Source organism: Schistocerca americana, chromosome 3 (genome assembly GCF_021461395.2).
Source record: "Schistocerca americana isolate TAMUIC-IGC-003095 chromosome 3, iqSchAmer2.1, whole genome shotgun sequence".
Classification (NCBI taxonomy): Eukaryota; Metazoa; Arthropoda; class Insecta; order Orthoptera; family Acrididae; genus Schistocerca; species Schistocerca americana.
The window spans coordinates 915,587,437-915,607,387 of record NC_060121.1 but is presented as its reverse complement, the minus strand read 5'-3'; the positions used below and the strand labels follow the sequence as shown (position 1 = coordinate 915,607,387).

Sequence of the window (19,951 nt, the reverse complement as noted above, 5' to 3'; positions counted from 1 at the left end):
TTTTCACGTTGAAACAACAATATCGTTGAACTTTGTCATATTACTAGTATTCATTGAGATAAAATACTTTAAACATTAGAAAACATTAACTAAAACATACAAAATAGTAATATTTCGTGAAATATGAAACTTTCTGAAACAATTTCTTTCTGGAGTCAAGCGAAAGACCGCCTTACATTCAGAACCCGTCACGTTTGTCAGACTTCAACAAGCCAGTCTTGTAGATCTTCATCTGCTCTTCCCATCGACAGGTGGCTGCAACTATTGAAGAGTCAGGGCAGTAGCTGAACTGATATTCTTTTCGTTTTGCTCTGTTTCACCTTCCCCTTCTTCAGTTTCTGGATTTCATGTAATGGTTTTTTCCCTTTTTCAGAACAATACGAAATATTGTTGGGACCACGAATGAACGGAATAAAACGGAACCGACTCTCAACTGCTCATAGGCGTATGAAATCTGGTAACAGACCCCAGTACATCGGATATGCTGCAGCTAAGAAAACAGAATTTCAGGAACTAAAATTCACTTTCTTTTCATGTCCTTTGTCAGATTTGGAGCCAAGGACCTGGTAATAACATTTTAGTATCGTTTCAGAAGAAACTAACTTAAAATCGACGATAGTAATATTGCTTTCGTGACTGCTCGAAAGCCACTTGGTTCTTACTGTTCCTAGCGGGTAGCGGTCATTCAGGGAATGGCAAATAGCACGGTCGTCCTGCAGAGTGTATGAAATAAAGTACAGGCGAATACAGTTTACAGTGTACTTTGAGCAGAGTTATATTCCCGCCCCCTTTTTTTGGAATCCTCATTGTCAGTACTCTTTTGGCCGCAGGAAATGGCAGTGTAATGGAGGTTAAAGTGAATCTGTGCAGTCTGGCAACATACTTCGAAGGGTCATTCCACGCACTGTCACGTAACGATAAGAAAGGTTGTCAGCAAGTGAAGTTGTCTGGAAAATTGGAGTCACAACGACGCAAGTGGAAAATTCAATTGTTATTGTGAGACAAAAAGAAATTGAAGATCGCTCTCAGTGGTCACCTGCGGTCACCACCTGGTGAACGCTACACACAAATTATGGCTCGTAGGTGCCAAGAGGGGACTGCAGCAAAACTGGACTGGATACTGTTTTTTTGGAGACAAAGGGAGGGCTGCGTCGAGCCAGATAGTACGCAACCATCTCCATATAAGCAGATGGATCTCTAGGCGTTCATTATGAGTAACAAAATAAAACCTCCAACACTGTAGTGAGCGAAGCAGATGGGCAAAGAAGCACTTGGAATGGAACATGAAGCATTGTCATGGGTTCTCTTCAGTGCAGGATTCATCTGATGGTCATCACAGAAGAGTGTGCAGATGGACACTCACAAGTACACACCTTAGCCACACAGTCTCAAATGTACTGGAGGAACGTCAGTCACCACCTGGGCTGGTATCATGTACAGATATCAGATGCCTCTCAAGGTTATCGATGGCCATTTGAGTGCTGTGCGTTATAGGAACAGAAACCTGCAACTTATTGTCCAACCCTAGAGTCAGTATGTCACCAATGAGCTGGTCTTCCAAGACGATAACGCATGAACACTCCATCATCAACTCGTGTACAGGAAGCAGGAATCAAACGAATGGAATGGTCTGCAGTATCTGCTGGCATGAAACAGATTCAGCATGCTTGGGAGCAGCTGCAACTTGCTGTGAATCATCGCATGGACCCTCCTCACACACTGGATGACCTCAAAGTGGCTGCCACTAAAGTGCGAACACAGCTGACCACCCAGTCGACAGCAAGCCAAGTATGTTCCGACTCATGGTATGGAGGAATATGTTACTGAATGCTATGCAGCAGTAAGTCGTCATTTCACATTTCTGCAAAAAACCTGCAGTTGCGAACAGGCTGGCATTATTTTGGTTAGTGTGAGGTCATTGTTTCACATTAAAGTTATTTTTAGGTTCATAAGTCTTGTTCTTTCATGTGCCACTTCTTTTGAATCTAAGCGCAGAGACATTCACAGATATTCGGGTGAAATGGATCAAAGATGATCTGGTATTGGGGAGAGAGGGAGGCAAGAGGTGAACAATCCATCGACATCCAAGACATCAGAGACAGAGAACTTGCTGAGAGTGGTCAGGGATAGCGAGGGATTCGGCTGTATCTCCTTAGACGAAATCTCGAGACATTTGCCTCAAGTGATTTAAGAAAATCTTAAGTTGGACGGTCAGATGAATCGTTGTCCTCCTGAATATTAGTTTAGTGCGTTCTACTCTGTGATTTTATGGTGCTGACGTTCCCTGTGGAATCTCTTCTGGAACTATTCAGTCTCGTTTTGTTCACGTTTTCTCTAATTTCTTCTCCTCTACAATACAACTACGCCGCACAGGCCGCCTTATGGTGTATGGAGGGTACTGTGAATAGCACTATCACTTCCCTGCTTCCCCATTCCAGGCACAAATGGTTCGTGGTCACTATGGTTTTTGGTAAGCCTCTCTGTGAACTAGATGCTCTCTAATTTAACTTCTTGGTCTTTTGGCGCGAATGTGCAGAAGAAAGCAATATATTAGTTGAAATTTCTAGGAAAGAATCTTCTTGGAATTTTAAGAGTGAACTACAGTGTTCTGATAACACTACTCTTGTGGTGTATGCCATTAGAGTTGGACCAACATTTCTATGACGCTTTCACGCTTACTAAATTATCCTGTGGTGACATGTGCTGCTTTTCTTTACATTTTCTGTATTTCCTCTGTCAATCCTATCTGGTAAAAATCCTAGACGGACTATCAACACTCAAACATCGGTCGAACAAGTGTTTTGTAAGTTACCTTCATTGTTGGTGGACTACCCTTCCTGAGGTAAATAAACATAAAACTCAAAACAGCATTTTCTACCAAGGAATAAAACTGTACAATAAATTGCCAAAAGAGATAAAAGAAATTGCAAAAACACACTTATTTAAAAAGGCAGCTAATGGTACCTGTTATGAAGTACATTTTATACATTAAAGGATTACTTAGAGAAAACAGAATAGGGGATTAGTAAAAAAATTTATACAAATAAATAATAATAATGATTATAAAACATCTAACATTTCACATAACACCTTCACACTATATTTTTTTTCCTTCTTTCTTCCTTTTCTAGAAAAATTTACCCCCAACCTATACATTGCACTATACTAACACTCATTCCTCTTTCTGAGCTCAACATCTCACTCATTACAGGGGGATGCTGACTCAGTTTTTCAGGATAGCAAATAGGAAGTTGTGGTACAGAAAATGGCCCAATGATCACCAGTGCGTGTCTGTTTGTGTGTTTAGTGAGTGAAATGTTATGAAACAATGTGTGTATAGTGTGTGCAGTGACTGATAGTGAGACATGAGTGAACAGTGTGGCATTACCTTATTTAATAAGTTATTTGTAAAAAAAAGTACTGTATACCAGGAGTAAATCTAATGATTGTCTGTAACTAGAAGTCTGCAAAAGTGTGTGTATACGAATTAGCTCCCACGCCCGGGTTCCCGGGTTCGATTCCCGGCGGGGTCAGGGATTTTCTCTGCCTCGTGATGACTGGGTGTTGTGTGATGTCCTTAGGTTAGTTAAGTTTAAGTAGTTCTAAGTTCTAGGGGACTGATGACCATAGATGTTATGTCCCATAGTGCTCAGAGCCATTTGAACCATAAGAATTAGCTTATTTTAAATTGGTCTATACTAGTAAATACTTTGACATGTCCTATATCCTTGTAAAAAGAGATCTACGGATGAATAAAGCTACTACTACTACTATTACTACTACTACTAGGTCTTCCAGTGGATCTCACCGAGTGAGGTGCCACAGTGGCTAGCTCACTGGACTCACATGTAGGAGGACGACGGTTCAAATCCTCCTCCAGATATTCAGATTTGGATTTTCCGTGATATCCCTAAACCGCTCCAGGCAAATGCTGGAGTGATTTCTTTGAAAGGGCACAGCCGATTTCCTTTCCCATTCTTAAATTAACAATCCTAGTTTGTGCACCGTATCGAATGAAGACGTTGTCAGTGGGATGTTAAATCCTTACCTTCCTTCCTTCCTCCTTCCAGTGATTCTGTCTGGCATCTTCCTCTCCTGTAACTAGTTTCACGCAGCCGTTCCGCTTTAAATTTCTCCGGATGTATAGTCCCAGATTTTTAATGGATTTAACTGTGTCCACTATTTGTCCATCAATCGAGCAGTCGTAGAACGGTGGGTCTTTCTGTCTGTTCTTGTGCAGTACGTTACATTTGTTTATGATGAGAATCATTTGGCAATACCTGTACCAAGCAACTACCCACCGCAGATGTTCCTGCTTTTCACTAGCTTTTTCGTTGAGATTTCTATGTACACAACAACGTCGTCTGTGGATAGCGTCATGAGACTTCCAATATTGTCCACTAGGTCGTTTATATATAACGATCCTCTAACATTTTCATGGGTTAGCCTGAAGCTACTTTTAAATCCGAAAATTTCTCTTCATCAAAAAAATTTTGTGTTCTAGTTGCCAGGAACTCTTCAATCCAGACACAAACATGGTCAGTATTTTCTCCATTATGTGATAGTGCAGAAATGTATCGAATACATTCCGGAAGTCGAGGAACGCAACAGCAACCTAGGTGCCATTATTTACTGCCTTCTGTGTCTTCTGGACGAACGGAGAGAGCTGGGTTTCACTCGACCGTCGTTCGCGTAATCCGTACAGAGATTTACTGTCTCCAGAATACGCGCAGGTAAAACGTGTTCCGAAATTCTGTAACCAACTGACATCGGTGATATAATCCGACAACTATGTACATAGCTGCTGGCAGACAGCCTTTATATTTGTTGTATATTGGTTTTTATCCCACAGTAAATAGTTTCATAAGGGGTACTGTTTATGATACAAATGGAGGTAAGCTTAGTATTGCTTTGTTTGGGCTGTTATACACTACTGGCCATTAAAATTGCCACACCACGCAGATGACGTGCTACACACGCGAAATTTAACCGACAGGATGAAGATGCTGTGACATTCAAATGATTAGCTTTTCAGAGCATTCACACAAGGTTGGCGCCGGTGGCGACACCTACAACGTGCTGACATCAGGAAAGTTTCGAACCGATTTCTCATACACAAACAGCAGTTGACCGGCGTCGCCTGGTGAAACGTTGTTGTGATGCCTCGTGTAAGGAGAAGAAATGCGTACCGTCACGTTTCCGACTTTGATAAAGGTCGGATCTAGCCTATCGCGATTGCGGTTGATCGTATCGTGTCATTGCTGCTCGCGTTGGTCGAGATCCAATGACTGTTAGCAGACTATGGAATCGGTGGGTTCAGGAGGGTGATACGGAACGGCGTCCTGGATTCCAACGGCCTCGTATCACTAGCACTCGAGATGACAGGTATCTTATCCGCATGGCCGTAACGGATCGTGTAGCCACGTCTCGATCCCTGAGTCAACGGATGGGGACGTTTGCAAGACAACAACAATCTGCACGAACAGTTCGACGACGTTTGCAGCAGCATGGACTATCAGCTCGGAGACCACGGCTGCGGTTACCCTTGACGCTACATCACAGACAGGAGCGGCTGCGATGGTGTACTCAACGACGAACCTGGGTGCACGAAGGCAAAACGTCATCTTTCTGATGAATCCAGGTTCTGTTTACAGCATCATGATGGTCGCATCCGTGTTTGGCGACATCGCGGTGAACGCACATCGGAAGCATGTAGTCGTCATCGCCATACTGGCGTATCACCCAGTGTGATGGTATGGGGTGCCATTGGTTACACGTCTCGGTCACCTCTTGTTCGCATTGACGGCACTTTGAACAGTGGACGTTATATTTCAGGTGTGTTACGACCCGTGGCTCTACCCTTCATTCGATCACTGCGAAACCCTACATTTCAGCAGGATAATGCACGACCGCATGTTGCAGGTCCTGTACGGGCCTTTCTGGATACAGAAAATGATCGACAGCTGCCCTGGCCAGAACATTCTCCAAATCTCCCACAAATTGAAAACGTCTGGTCAATGGTGACCGAGCAACTGGCTTGTCACAATACACCAGTCACTACTCTCGAAGAACTGTGGCATCGTGTTGAAGCTGCATGGGCAGTTGTACCTGTACACGCCATCCAAGCTCTGTTTGACTCAATGCCCAGGCGTATCGAGGCCTTTATTACGGCCAGAGGTGGTTGTTATGGATACTGATTTCTCAGGATCTATGCTCCCAAATTACGTGAAAATGTCAGTTCTATTATATTTGTCCAATGAATACCCGTTTATCATCTGCATTTCTTCTCGGGTAGCAATTTTAATGGCCAGTAGTGTAGTTCAGTGAAACTTGTGTACCGTTATCCTAGAGTGGACGTGCTCAGTCGCTGCGTATGTCGGCAGGGCAGAGACGTGCCACGACGTGTGGCAGTTCGGCATCGTGGTGTTCGTCTGCCTGACGGGGTGCCTGCCGTGGCAGAAGGCGGCGGCCGAGGACCCCCGCTACGCCCGCTACGTGCACTGGCACGGCAGCAACGGCATGCTGCAGCCCGTGCGCAGGCCCAAGCTGTTCAAGCAGCTGTCGTCGCGCGCACAACGCCTCTTCCGGAAGCTGCTGGAGCCGCGCCTGGACAAGCGGCCGAGCGATCTGCGTGACCTGCACCGCTTCCTGGAGGACCGCTGGCTGGGCCGCGCGCCCACCGACACCCGGCAAGGAGGTCAGTACCCCGGCTAGATTAGATTAGATTAAATTAGTACTTCAAAATATCTACGGGTGTACTGCCGGCCTACAGTGTCCAACGGGCACAATATTTCGGCGATCATACATGTCGCCATCATCAGGTGAACTGACGGACTGAGCTCCTGTGAACGTGCCGGTACGGAGATCCGTACGCTATGGCTGCTCAGGGGGAACTGGGTTCGGTCGCGGCGGCGGCCGATTTAAATACCCTCCGCCCGCGGCGCACTCCCTCCGCCGTCCGCGCCCCACGCCACAGTCGCGCCGTGGAACAGATTGCGATGGCGTCTGAGATGACGGCGATGTGATGGCTCTGTCCGCCGTGGTCGTCACAACTATCCGTTTGCTCGATTTACTCTTGATTAACCCAATCGCTGGTTCCCAAGCCTTGCTAAGATTATAGCCACAGTCATGGTTTATGAGGCCGTCATTGGTGCGAATTTCGATGGCCTCTCTAACAACGCTGTCCCAGTATCTCGACGTCTGTACCAGAATCCTCGTGCGTTCGTACTCCATAGCGTGATTTTCCGACAAACAATGTTCAGCGACCGCCGACTTACTCGGATACATCAGTCGAGTGTGCCTCTGGTGTTCACGGCATCGATCATCGATGGTACGCATCGTCTGACCAATGTACGACTTGCCACATTGACAAGGAATCTGTTACACGCCGGCCTTCCTCAAACCGAGGTCATCTTTGGCGCTCCCCACCAGTGCACTAGTTTTATTCGGAGGACAAAACACAGTTCCGACCCTGTGTTTCTTCAAAATGCGGGCGATTTTCCCAGAGAGTGCGCCTGTATGTGGAATAAACGCAGTGCCTACCTCCTCCCTCATGATTTCATCCATCTCCACAGGTTGTGCTGTAGTGGTTGGGCGGAGAGCACGTTGATCTGCCACTCAGTCCGTCAGTTCACCTGATGATGGCGACATGTATGATAGCCGAAATATTGTGCCCGTTGGACACTGTAGACCGGCAGTACACCCGTGGGTATTTTGATTATCAAATACGCCAGGAGAAACTCAAGAAACACAAATTAGTACTTGTTCCATAGATCATGAATACGACACTTCGTAATAATGTGGAACGTGTCAGGTTAATAAAAGCTGTCTATACAAGATATTACATTAGACAAAATATTACATGACACTAAATTTTTTGTTTTTTTTTTTTTTTGTTTTTTGTTTTTGTGGAGGTTGAGAAATTACCCACTTACTATATCCAAAAATTCATCTAATGAGCAGAAGGAGTTGCCCCACTAAGAAATTCTTTTATTTTTCTTTTAAATGCTATAAGTAAGGAAGAGGCTCCAGTAGAAGTAGATGTAGTTAAGATGCAACAGAATTCCCCTAGGAAACCAACTGTTTCAAAAAAAGTAGAAAGTAAGAGGAAAGTTCTGTTGCTAGGTAGCAGCCATGGAAGAGTTGTGGGCCAGATTTTGCAGGAAAAATTAGGTGACAGGTACCAGGTCACAAACTTTTTCAAGCCAAGTGCAAGTCTTAGCCAGGTGGTAGAAGATATAGGTTCCTTGTGCAAGGGATTCACAAAGCAGGATCATGTGATGGTAGTGGGAAACAGTATTGATAGGGATCAGGGCTACAGCATTGAGTGTGACCTGGTGAAATTAGCCTCAGCACGACCCATACCAGTGTTGGGCTGGTGCCTGCTTTCGTGCGCCATGATCAGCCCCAGTTGAACCGCTCTGTCAGGAGGGTAAATATGGAGTTGGATCAGTTGCGTAGGGCGGCCACTCTGTCGGACATTGGATTGGTTCCTGTCGAGGCTATCGATAGGGGGGTATTCACAAGGCATGGCCTACATCTCAATAGGAAAGGGAAGGGTAAACTGGCAGGGTTGTTAGCGAAATCCATAAGGAGGGACACTAGTACTCATGGATGTACCTCTTTTTTAGGCTAATATTAGTGTCCAATGAGAAGTTCAGGCAGGCAGGTGCTAAAGAGGTCCAAAACTCACAAAATTCTCACAAAAGGAAAGTAAATAATAATGTTACCATATTTAACCAAAATATTGGTGGATTAAAGAAAAAAGTAGATTCTCAGAAAAGTAAAGTAAAAAATAATGTTACCATTTTTCACCAAAATATTCCGGGATTGAAGAATAAAGTAGATGAGCTCCTGGTTTGTTTAGATGACATTGAATCTAATAATGTAATAGATATACTATGCCTGTCTGAACATCACATTGTGTCTGATATGGGAAAGGTAAATATCAGTGGTTATAAACTAGCTGCACATATGAGTAGAGAGAATAAGGTGGGAGGAGGAGTTGCCACATATGTCAAAAGTTATCACTGTGTAGAAAGCTTAGATACAAAAAAGTTTTGCCTAGAGCAACATATAGAAGCATGTGCCTGTCAACTTAAACTGAAGGAGGGCTCTTTTATAATTCTAACAGTATATAGGTCCCCTTGAGGTAACTCTATTGTCTGCTGCTTTCAGCGTTTTGTTTTTTCCCAGCCCCCCACCGGGGTTAATTTTACTAGTTCTGTCCCAAATATCACTTTCCATCACTACCTCTTTGAACATGCCTTTGATTTTAGTAGACTAATAAGAATAACAATAAATTTGATAAAATGTTTTAATGTGGTAATGATTTGCTTACGCCAGTGTTCCAAGCCTGTTGCAGATGTTATTGCCCCTATCCAGAAAGGTTAAGTTATTTTAGTATGCATCATCATGTGAATCAGTTCAAGTACCTGGGAAGTTTTATCACAAAGGATGCCTACTGCACCGACGAAATCCGAGCAAGAATCGTCATGGCCAAAGCTGCTTTCAACAACAAGAGGACTCTACTGACCAGCAAGTTAAGTTTGGCATTGAGGAAAAAACTGATAAAGTGCTACATTTGGAGCATTGCGCTGTATGGAGCAGAGACATGGACCATGAGAAAGAAGGAGAGAAAATACTTAGAGAGCTTTCAAATGTGGTGCTGGAGGAGAATGCAAAAGATCAAGTGGACAGATCGCATAAGAAATGACGATGTACTGCGAAGAGTAGGAGAGAAGGGAAGTATTCTGCGTACAATTGTTCAGAGAAAGGTCAACTGGATTGGACATGTACTTAGACACGAGGGACTCATAAATGATGTCATCGAAGGGAAACTCAGAGGAAACGCTGGACGAGGAAGAAGAAGAATTCAACATCTGCACGACATGAAAGATCGAAGGAGATACAACAGACTGAAGGAAGAAGCTGAAGACAGGAAACAGTGGAATCAGAAATTCTCCATACGAAGACATGGACCTGCCACCAGGCAGAATACTACATAATAATGATCATCATCATTACATATACAGGGTGATTTTTTCAAAAAATGGTTCGAATAGCTCTGAGCACTATGGGACTTAAAATCTGTGGTCATCAGTCCACTAGAACTTAGAACTACTTAAACCTAACTAACCTAAGGACATCACACACATCCATGTCCGAGGCAGGATTCGAACTTGCAACCGTAGCAGTCGCGCGGTTCCAGACTGAAGCGCCTAGAATCGCTCGGCCACACTGGCCAGCCATCATTTCTTCCATCGTGTACAAACTCTAGTGCAGGGCTTCACAACATACGTGCTCGCGGAGCAAGCTGTGAGCAGCAAGGCGCGAGCACGGAGCAGCGCGAGCACGCTACCCCCACTACCGGACCAGAGCGGTGAGTGGGGAGAGTCACGTGGGGCACACAACAGCTGCCGCCAGTCAATGTAAATCCGCGGCTACCTGCAGGGATATCACTCACGAATTATTACTGCGACAAATGAAACAAATAAAGGAGAATGTACACATGCTACATAATTTTACTAGCTTAGTGTATGCCTCTACCATCTGTAGACACTGAAATTATAGAATTCCACGACAATCCTATATTTTCAACACTTTCTTCAACACTACTTAAAATATCACCTCCGGTTGTAGTGTTCTTCATGGCTACTACATCGAGGAGCTCCTCCCTCACTTGAAGAGCTGCATTAACACCTCTAATAAATATGGCAAGCTGCGCTGTTCCAGTGATATCAACACTTTCGTCCAGAGCTAGAGAATACGCCATAAAATCTTTACAGATATTTGCAAGCTGGCTCTGGACGTCGTCTGCCATGTCCTGTATGTGACGCATAATGGTCATGTTAGATAATGGCACAATCCGAAACTGTTCAACTTGAGATGGACACAAATGTTCCGCTGCAACTACCAAACATTATTTTATTAAATCGCCATCAGTGAAGGGGCGCGGGGATTTTGCTAAAAGCAAAGCAATTTTGTAACTCACTCTGAGAGCTGCCTAAGTTGATTTTTCTTCGTCGTCCAGATCTTCTTCGGATAGCTTCCTTTTAAGTTTAATAACTTCCTGTGCACGATCTGGTCCATCACATATTCCACGTCCGTAGTCTTTCGCGTGGTATGACAGATAATGTCGCTGCAAATTAAATTTCGTAAAAGAATTCAGCGTTTTGTGACATACTAAACATTTTGCAACACCATCTTTTTCTGTAAACAGATAAAATTCCTCCCAATGGGGGTTGAACTGCGAAAGCATGGTTGGGGTTACACAACGGCGACTTGACATGATTCTTAACCAGCGAAGTGACTGTTAGAGCTGATCGTAGTACTTTAAACGTTACGCAGTCGGCGCGAATTCAATAGGCACGCAGCGGCCCTATTCAAACGTGCGCGCGCATTTCCCCTCCCTCCCCTCCCTCACTACTCCGCGACCTTGCACCTGCTCGCGAGCACGTGCCTGAGCAGACGCGAGTACTCGCGCTCAAAACCGGCCAATTGTTAAGCCCTGCTCTAGTGATTGATCGATGAGAGGATACGGAAAAAAAAAGATCTAATGAACCATTTATCAAATCATACTTTGTTAAGAGACATCGGTCTAATAAGCGCTGTACCATGCAGCCACAGTTCCAGTATGCATGGTTTCCTCCTAGAGGGTGATACTGTTCCTCGCACGTCGTGCCCCAGTAATAGGTAATGTTGTGTCTGATTCACTTCTCCTGCTGACTTGCCTCACAGTAGAGGTGATACAGTGTTCCACACAGTGGTTCCGTATTCGAATCGAGAGCTTGCTCACATGGTATTTACTTACAGAAAGGCAAATGGCAAAGAGCGGCAGGCAGCTAGGTTGTATCAAGAGACTTATCCCAGGTAACAACAACCGCAGCATTCAATGCTGGGAACAGTGTTTCGCCGTTTGTCTGAGACAGGATCGTTTCAGGAAACAGGAAATCATAAAGGACGTACCCGAAATATCCGGACACCAGACGTGGAGGAAAACGTGATTAACACAGTGTAAAGCGACCAGGCAACTGGCCCGCCAGTACAGTTTAGTTTAGTTTAGTTAGTTTAATGTCATGTTCCGTAGATCATTTTCAGGATTATTTTATCGATATGATGTGAAACAAGTCAGATTAATATATATATATATATATATATATATATATATATATATATATATATATATATATATATATATATACACAAAGATGATGTGACTTTCCGAACGAAAGTGCTGGCAGGTCGATAGACACACAAACAAACACAAACATACACACAAAATTCAAGCTTTCGCAACAAACGGTTGCTTCATCAGGAAAGAGGGAAGGAGAGGGAAAGATGAAAGGATGTGGGTTTTAAGGGAGAGGGTAAGGAGTCAATCCAATCCCGGGAGCAGAAAGACTTACCTTAGGGGGGAAAAGGACAAGTATACACTCGCACGCACACACACATCCATCCACACATACACAGACACAAGCAGACATTTGTAAAGGCAAATGTCTGCTTGTGTCTGTGTATGTGCGGATGGATGTGTGTGTGCGTGCGAGTGTATACCTGTCCTTTTTTTCCCCCTAAGGTAAGTCTTTCTGCTCCCAGGATTGGAATGACTCCTTACCCTCTCCCTTAAAACCCACATCCTTTCATCTTTCCCTCTCCTTCCCTCTTTCCTGATGAAGCAACCATTTGTTGCGAAAGCTTGAATTTTGTGTGTATGTTTGTGTTTGTTTGTGTGTCTATCGACTTGCCAGCACTTTCGTTCGGTAAGTCACATCATCTTTGTTTTTAGATATATTTTTCCCACGTGGAATGTTTCCCTCTATTTTATATATATATATATATATATATATATATATATATATATATATATATATGATTTTAAGCGAGATTTACAACTTGGTGTGCTACCCGTCAGCCACTTTATGTTGTTGGGCAAATGATCAAAGATTTTTGTTGCTGAATAATGTACTCCTTTTTGAGCAATTGACGGCTTCAATAATGGATAGTAAACGTCATTTTTCCCTCTAGTGTTGTACTATGAACGTCACTGTTCTTCACGAATTGAGATGGATTATTTATAAGGAATTACATAAGCGAATGTATGTACTCTGATGGTGCAGTTAAAATGCCTAACTCCTTGTGTAGGTGCCTACATGAAGTCCTTGGGTGAACATCACTAATTATTCTCACTGCTCTCTTTTGTGCAATCAATACTTTATGTCTAAGTGGTGAGTTAGACCAGAAAACTATTTCATAAGATATTATTGAGTGGAAATATGCAAAGTACGAGTGGAAATATGCAAAGTGTAAGCCAGATGACTGAATGCAACAGTCTCGATGACAATCGTTACTACCCTTATCACTTACAGCATGTGCAGAGCTTATTAGTGAAAGACTTTCCACGTTGGGAGCAGTTTCATCACTAGTTTCTTCACCGGGCAACCACGATTCCAGGATTTGTCTCATCGATCCTAATCACAGGTGAGGCCGCCTTTACATGCAGTAGTACCTTCAACTTTCGTAACAGTCATCTGTGGGATAGTATACACAATCCCCATGGTATGGTGACAGCGAATCATCAGCGTGAGTGCAGTCGGATTGTGGGCCAGGAAAATTGGTGATCGTATTTTGGGACCAGTCTTCCTTCCATGTCGCCTACCAGGCCGGAACTAGCGGCGTTTCTTGCAGGCGACTTTGCCTCCCCTGCAGAAGGAAGTGCCATTGATGATTCGAAGGGTTATGTGGCTGCCGCATGACGTTGATCCAGTCCACTTCACCATTAAAATCCAGATGTATCTCAATCGAGCCTTCTGTGATTGATGGATCGCACAAGGGGGTCTTGTCACATGACCTCTTCATTCACTGGATCTCAACCTGTGCAGTTTATGGTTATAAGGCCATCTCAGAAGTATTGTGTATGCAGAATCTACTCCAGATGTGGAGATACTGCAGAAGTGTATTCATGCTACCTTTGACACTCTTCGGATGCAGCCTGGCCAATGTGAATACGTGATACAGAACATGGTATGGCATGTACGCGCATGTGTTGAGGCAATGGAAATCATTTTCACCACATACTGTAACTGTGACTGCACTGCACAGTGCATTTTAGACCGCAGTCTCTATAACAGTGTATGATTGAATAAATGGAAACCATTAGACCTTTTTTGTTCTGTATCCTCTCATCAATCAATCTCTAGAGTTTGTACATGCTGGAAAACTCACCCTGTATATGTTGTGTCTGTTCTCTCTGACATGTCCAAAAGAACAGACTCCATTTTGATCTATCAGCCAATATGAATTAAGACACAAAGGAATTACAGGCATTGGCTGTGAGCATTCATTGATTTAAATCAATGGGGAAACTTGAAAATTTGTCCTGGACAGGAATTCGAACGCAGTTTTCCTGATTACTAGGCAGATTATCCAGACACAGTGGTCATCACAACTGCATGGAATATCTAGCATGTCTCCCATCTGACCCTAATCCTCAATTTATCCATTCGCTACTGATTTAGTACCCCTTGCCCATTATCTTCATTGCACATGGCATTTTACTGACTGCTGTAAGAGTTCAAGCATAGTGCGCATCTGCATTGAAATCATCATTGGTGCACCCTCGCCTTAATTATATGTGCACTACTACTTATTATATATGCACTACATCAGTATTGTGTGGGCAAGTTGAGAAGTTGGGTCTGAGAGAAGATGCAGTGGTCAGAGCATCTGCCTAGCAAGCAGAGGACACAGCTTTGAATCCCAGTCCAACCCAAATTTTCAACTTTTCAAACTGATTTAAATCAATGCCCACTCACAGTCAATGTCTGTAATTCCTCTGAGTCACCATATATATTTGTATATTTATATAACCTCGATGACATCTTTACTTACACATTATGGGAATGTGACATTTCTCATACATGGAACACAAGAACAAGTACGTTATTAATTCACAGTTTTTCATACAGTTGGTTTCATGCCAAAGATTCCTCAACTGCTAAGATAATACTTGCTTCCACTAATTAGATAATACATACCATACTCTAAGAATGTGGACATTCTGAAAGCATATTTACAATATGCTACATCTTATGCAATGGTCAGTGATGTATTCTCTATTATTCAGATATTTGCAGCATTCCTTCCCTCACTTGGTAAAAACAAAACCCTTAAAGGATCACTTTATTGACCATCAGTCTTTGTGTCAGTCTGTTAAGATCCATTTTTTCTCAGGAGTGGGTGAGGGTATTAAGTTAAATTTATGTAAAATACTAACATCTATGGTTCCTTGGCGATGTAAAAAATTTGAACTTCTAAGTTAATGCGATCAATGATATGGTCATTTATATTACATATACATTATATATAAACTCACTCATCGAAATGTATATGGTATTCCCTGTTGACCTATAATCATGTAAATTGTCAGGAATCAATGTTTCACAGTACAAGTAAAGGAAAAAATCGAAAAATTGTTAATCTGTAATTATAACACAAAAAAATATAGTTTTGCCACTTGTTGTCTGTCTGCCTATCTGTCCATCTGTAAACACACATTTTTCTTGGGAATGGGTTGAGGCATCAAATTGAAATTTCTTTCGAATACTATAGTCTATGGTCCCTTAGTTACACATTTTGATACAAACTCGTTCATCAAAACTGTAAGTGAACTATCTATACAAATAATTACGTTTTTATGGAATCCTCAGAGCGTGTGGCATACTTGCACTTGTCTGTCTTTTTTTTTTAAATTTGGGGTAATGGTCAGTACAACATGTGTCAATGATACGTTACACAAATATTCAATGTGTTTGAACTGTCTCTTAACAACTACTAAAGTTTGTGTTTATTTTGCCGTATGTGTTTTGTTGTAGTCACTTAAAACATTATCTGTGTTAGCATTTTTGTCTGATGCCAATTTATTGTATTGTATTGTATTGTATTTATTGGTCCAGTAAATCTTACATGTACAGTACAGCACATCAGATATTGGACAGGTCAAAGTATATCTTATAATTAAAACACTTTAGAAACTAGAAAATTATGTTCACAAAATTTTACAGCACTTCATATACTGGGCAAGTCAATGTGTGAGTTATAATTAAACCACATTAGAATATTTGGAAGTATCGTCTACTGGCACATTTTCCATGTTTTGGTCATGATTTTGTCATCATAACTTCACATTGGCTCATAGCGCTACTCTTTGAAAAGCACTGACAGCAGGCAGCTGTTTGTAGATGAAATGTTATAAGTAGAAATAGGAAATGGCCATACCAGTACAGTCAGAAATAAATACTCTATTACATCCACTATGTATTAAATATAGTTTGTGCAACAAGGCTTACATATTCTGAATCAGAAGTACAGTATAAGTTATTAACAGATATTAAATAGCGAAAAATTTTGGATGTGCAGAAGGTATTTTATCTGCATTTTCAGTGTTACATGTGCCCCACATTTCATGAGTTTTTTCCTGCAGGGAAACAGAGTTAGAGAATGTCCAAAGAAATACAACAGGAAATGAAGATGCGTAAATGCATTCAGTTTTGTCTACATAACTTTTGTTACTCACTCATTAAGCTTCTCATTAACTATCAGAATTACGTGTGGGTATGTATTTAGCATGACAACACTGTGTAATTATAACTCAGATCATCATCGTGTTCCATAATACATTTTAAACAACAAAATTACATCTTTCAAAAGATCATTACATTTGAAATGCAAATTTCACATCAGTACTGTAGAAGAAAACGCAAGTAACATAGTTAAAGGCATACAAAAATATAATGAGTAAAATGACAAGAAACAAGATAAGAAACCATTAGTTACAAGGTTTACTTTACATAGTTTTTCATAAATATCATAATCATTAACAGACTGAATTTCTCATTATGAGAGTTTATGTGTTTCAAAGAAGTCTCGAGATAAAACCTAAATGTTTGCAACAAAGTTTTGCACTGGTTGTGCTGAAAAAAAAGAAACACCACATTCCTCATGCATATATACAAAGGATGCTGCAGCGTTCTAAGAGCCCACAGCATCCCAAACCAGACGTGCCACTGATGCATGTGCCACAGTGGCAGCCTTAATCTCTCTATCTGTTCGTGCTGTAGAATTCCTGAACGTCCACCTGTCTTGCATTCTTTAAAAACTAGTTCCCAAGTAATCTCAAGGAGTCCCTATACATCTGTCACAGTGGATAACTCAACACTGCCCATATTCACATGTGTACACAGACCTGAAACTTAGGCTAACATCGGTATTCACTTAGATAATATACGATGTAAAAGAACTTTTTTACAACATATTATTTAGAATATTACAAATGATATATATACCAGAGTGAGGTTTATACACATTGGTCCTAGCTTGGATGTTTCATTTCTGTTGCTTTCAGAATATCTATCCTGTGAGCTAAATTTCTCATTATACTTTTTGTAAATTTGTTGATAACCGTCTGATCCAAGAATGAATTTGGAATAAATTTTGAAAATTGCACTAATAATTAAGTTTTTACTGGAAATCCTTTCTCAGATCAGTCAGTTCTTGACTGATGCAGTTTCAAGTCAACAACACGTAACAGCTTGCCAGAATTAGGGAAAGCTAAACAGTAAGCGTTAGTGTAAAGTATGATGATAATCTTAAATGGTCCATTATAAATGAATTTCAATTTTGAAATCTCTTTATCAGTCTTGCTCGATTTCTCACTCGCTTTAACGAGAACGAGGTCGCTAACTGAAAATTTTGCAAACCGCGCTTTCACGTCATGACAACTTCAATACCTCTCGTAAACGTTCTTTCTTCGTCTCAATGGCAGTATTAACTTATGGAAGGAAATCAGTTATCTCTTCGAGAGTTTTAGACTCTTAGACTTATGGTCTAATAGGAATCCTGCAGATTCGTCCGTCGAGGCGTTCATAATCTTTTCAAAATCGTTTTTATATTTTCCCCGCGCTCTGTGACTGTGGTAACAATATGTTCCCATATTTCGGTCAATTTCATCAAACCAAGTAATAATGTGAATAAGTTGGTATTATCTGTTCACGTAATCACCTATTTCACTAAAACTCACAGTAATTTGCTCTTATCATTTGAAAAGCACATCATTTTTTTTGTTGTTGCAGTCAGTTACTGCTTGGTATTTTAATAACCAATCTAAGCCAGTTATTACCTCAGTGCTCAAATCTGGCACGACTATAAGTTCATGTTCAAATTGCTCCCCTCTAATTTTGAAACAGACAAATATATGATAAGATATAAGTTTGCTACTCTTTCTGGTAGCACAGATTGCTTTAACTCCCATTACGGGAATTACTACTACTCCTGGTTTTTCTTTTAACGAAAATTTTACCTGAAACAGCATTTAGCCCTGCCTTGTATCTATTGAAACATGCATAGGTAGGCTGTGCATCTCGATGGGCACTTGTATTTCTCTATGCTTATCTGTGTCTGTGTCTTGGTTTTTCCATAACAAGTCCTCCTCCACATCAAGGTCATTCTAGAAAAATCCATCCGACTCTGACACCAACAGTGGTTTATCTGGTTGTTTATTAATTTCCTGCCTTTGGACACTCATAATTTCTATCTGCCTGTTCTGCAGTTGCTGAAGCTATTTTGACCCCAACACTGTAACCCTTTTATCAGTTTCTTCAATTGTATTACCAACAATTTCCTAACCGTGAATTTTATCAATTTCTTCAATTATATTACCAACAATTTGCTAACTGTCAAGTCAGGTAAATTTTCTTCGGAAAGATGGCTAACATCTTCCAAATTGTTTGGAGGAATGTGCTCTGTTTCTGCTCTTAATTCTTCTCCCAAGCCCACACAACCCATACTACTCTTGTCTGACTGTATGACATCAGCCTTAACCTCGTAGATGTTGTAATCTATGTGGCTTCCAATTAGTCCTACCCACTCATTATCAGCAAACTCGTTTTGGCCCTCATCAGAAATATCACCTCGGTTTTATTTATCACCAGCATATTTGGGATTGGCTACTTCAATTACTAAAACATTTCGAAAGGCCTGTCTCTTTAGTACAGAGTTTTCCATTTCTTCATAAATGCTAATTTAATGCGGGTTTAGAAGCATCAAATATTGTCAACTCTCCCCATTACATACTTTCCAGTTCATCGTACATCCAACCAAACCAACCTGGCCATACCTCCAACTGTTCCCTATTGTCATGCGTGATGACCTGCTTGATAACGGAAGTTTTATCCAATTTTGGCTTCTTTAACTCCGCCGGCGAATCACAGTGTAGTGAAGCCTGTGGCACCATTGTCCCTTTAACAGTGGCTGCCTCTTTGTTAATGACCAGTACTTTCTTTTCTACATCTATTGCAAATCCCTGTGAGGTGCATGGCAGAGGATATGTCCAATTAATAATAATAACAGTAACAATAATAATTTTATTGTCTTTTGGCCATTACAACAATAGACAAGTCCCAGGTATCATACAATACAATCAGTAATATAAAAGGAACAGGATTGTTATTAGTGTTACAATATTACAGTTGAAATATTCATTTATGTAGTAGAATGGGTGGTAACTAGACAGTCATACAGTATTTGTTTCAATGCTTGTACGGGTAATTCTTCTTCAGATTGTGGAATCTTATTACATAATTTGTGCCCCATGAGTTCATAACTGTTCAGTGATTCTGACAGTCTGCAGTATGGGGTATAAATGCATCTTTTCCCTCTTGTACTGTAACAATGTACATTTTCTGTGCATTTTGCTTCTGATAACTTCTTTTTCGTGTAAAATAAAAGATACTATAAGTTTATTACAGTCATGATCTTTTATTCACAAAACAATAGTTTACTGTGTGCCATATATGAAGAACCAGCAATTACCCTAATAGTTTTTTTTCTGCAGTATTAAGATGTCATGCACACAAGTAGAGTCCCCCATAAAATAATAGCATATGTTAGTATGCTT

General features: G+C 41.4%; 1 protein-coding gene across 1 annotated transcript in view; it reads left to right on the top strand.

The window, feature by feature from the left end:
* The window catches only part of LOC124605690 (serine/threonine-protein kinase meng-po), a 373,132-nt gene that overhangs the window by 338,237 nt on the left and 14,944 nt on the right, over positions 1-19,951 (top strand). Inside the window, exon 6 of the mRNA XM_047137545.1 lies at positions 6,384-6,697. Coding sequence (XP_046993501.1) covers positions 6,384-6,697 — 314 coding nt within the window. The remainder of the gene's footprint in view (positions 1-6,383; positions 6,698-19,951) is intronic.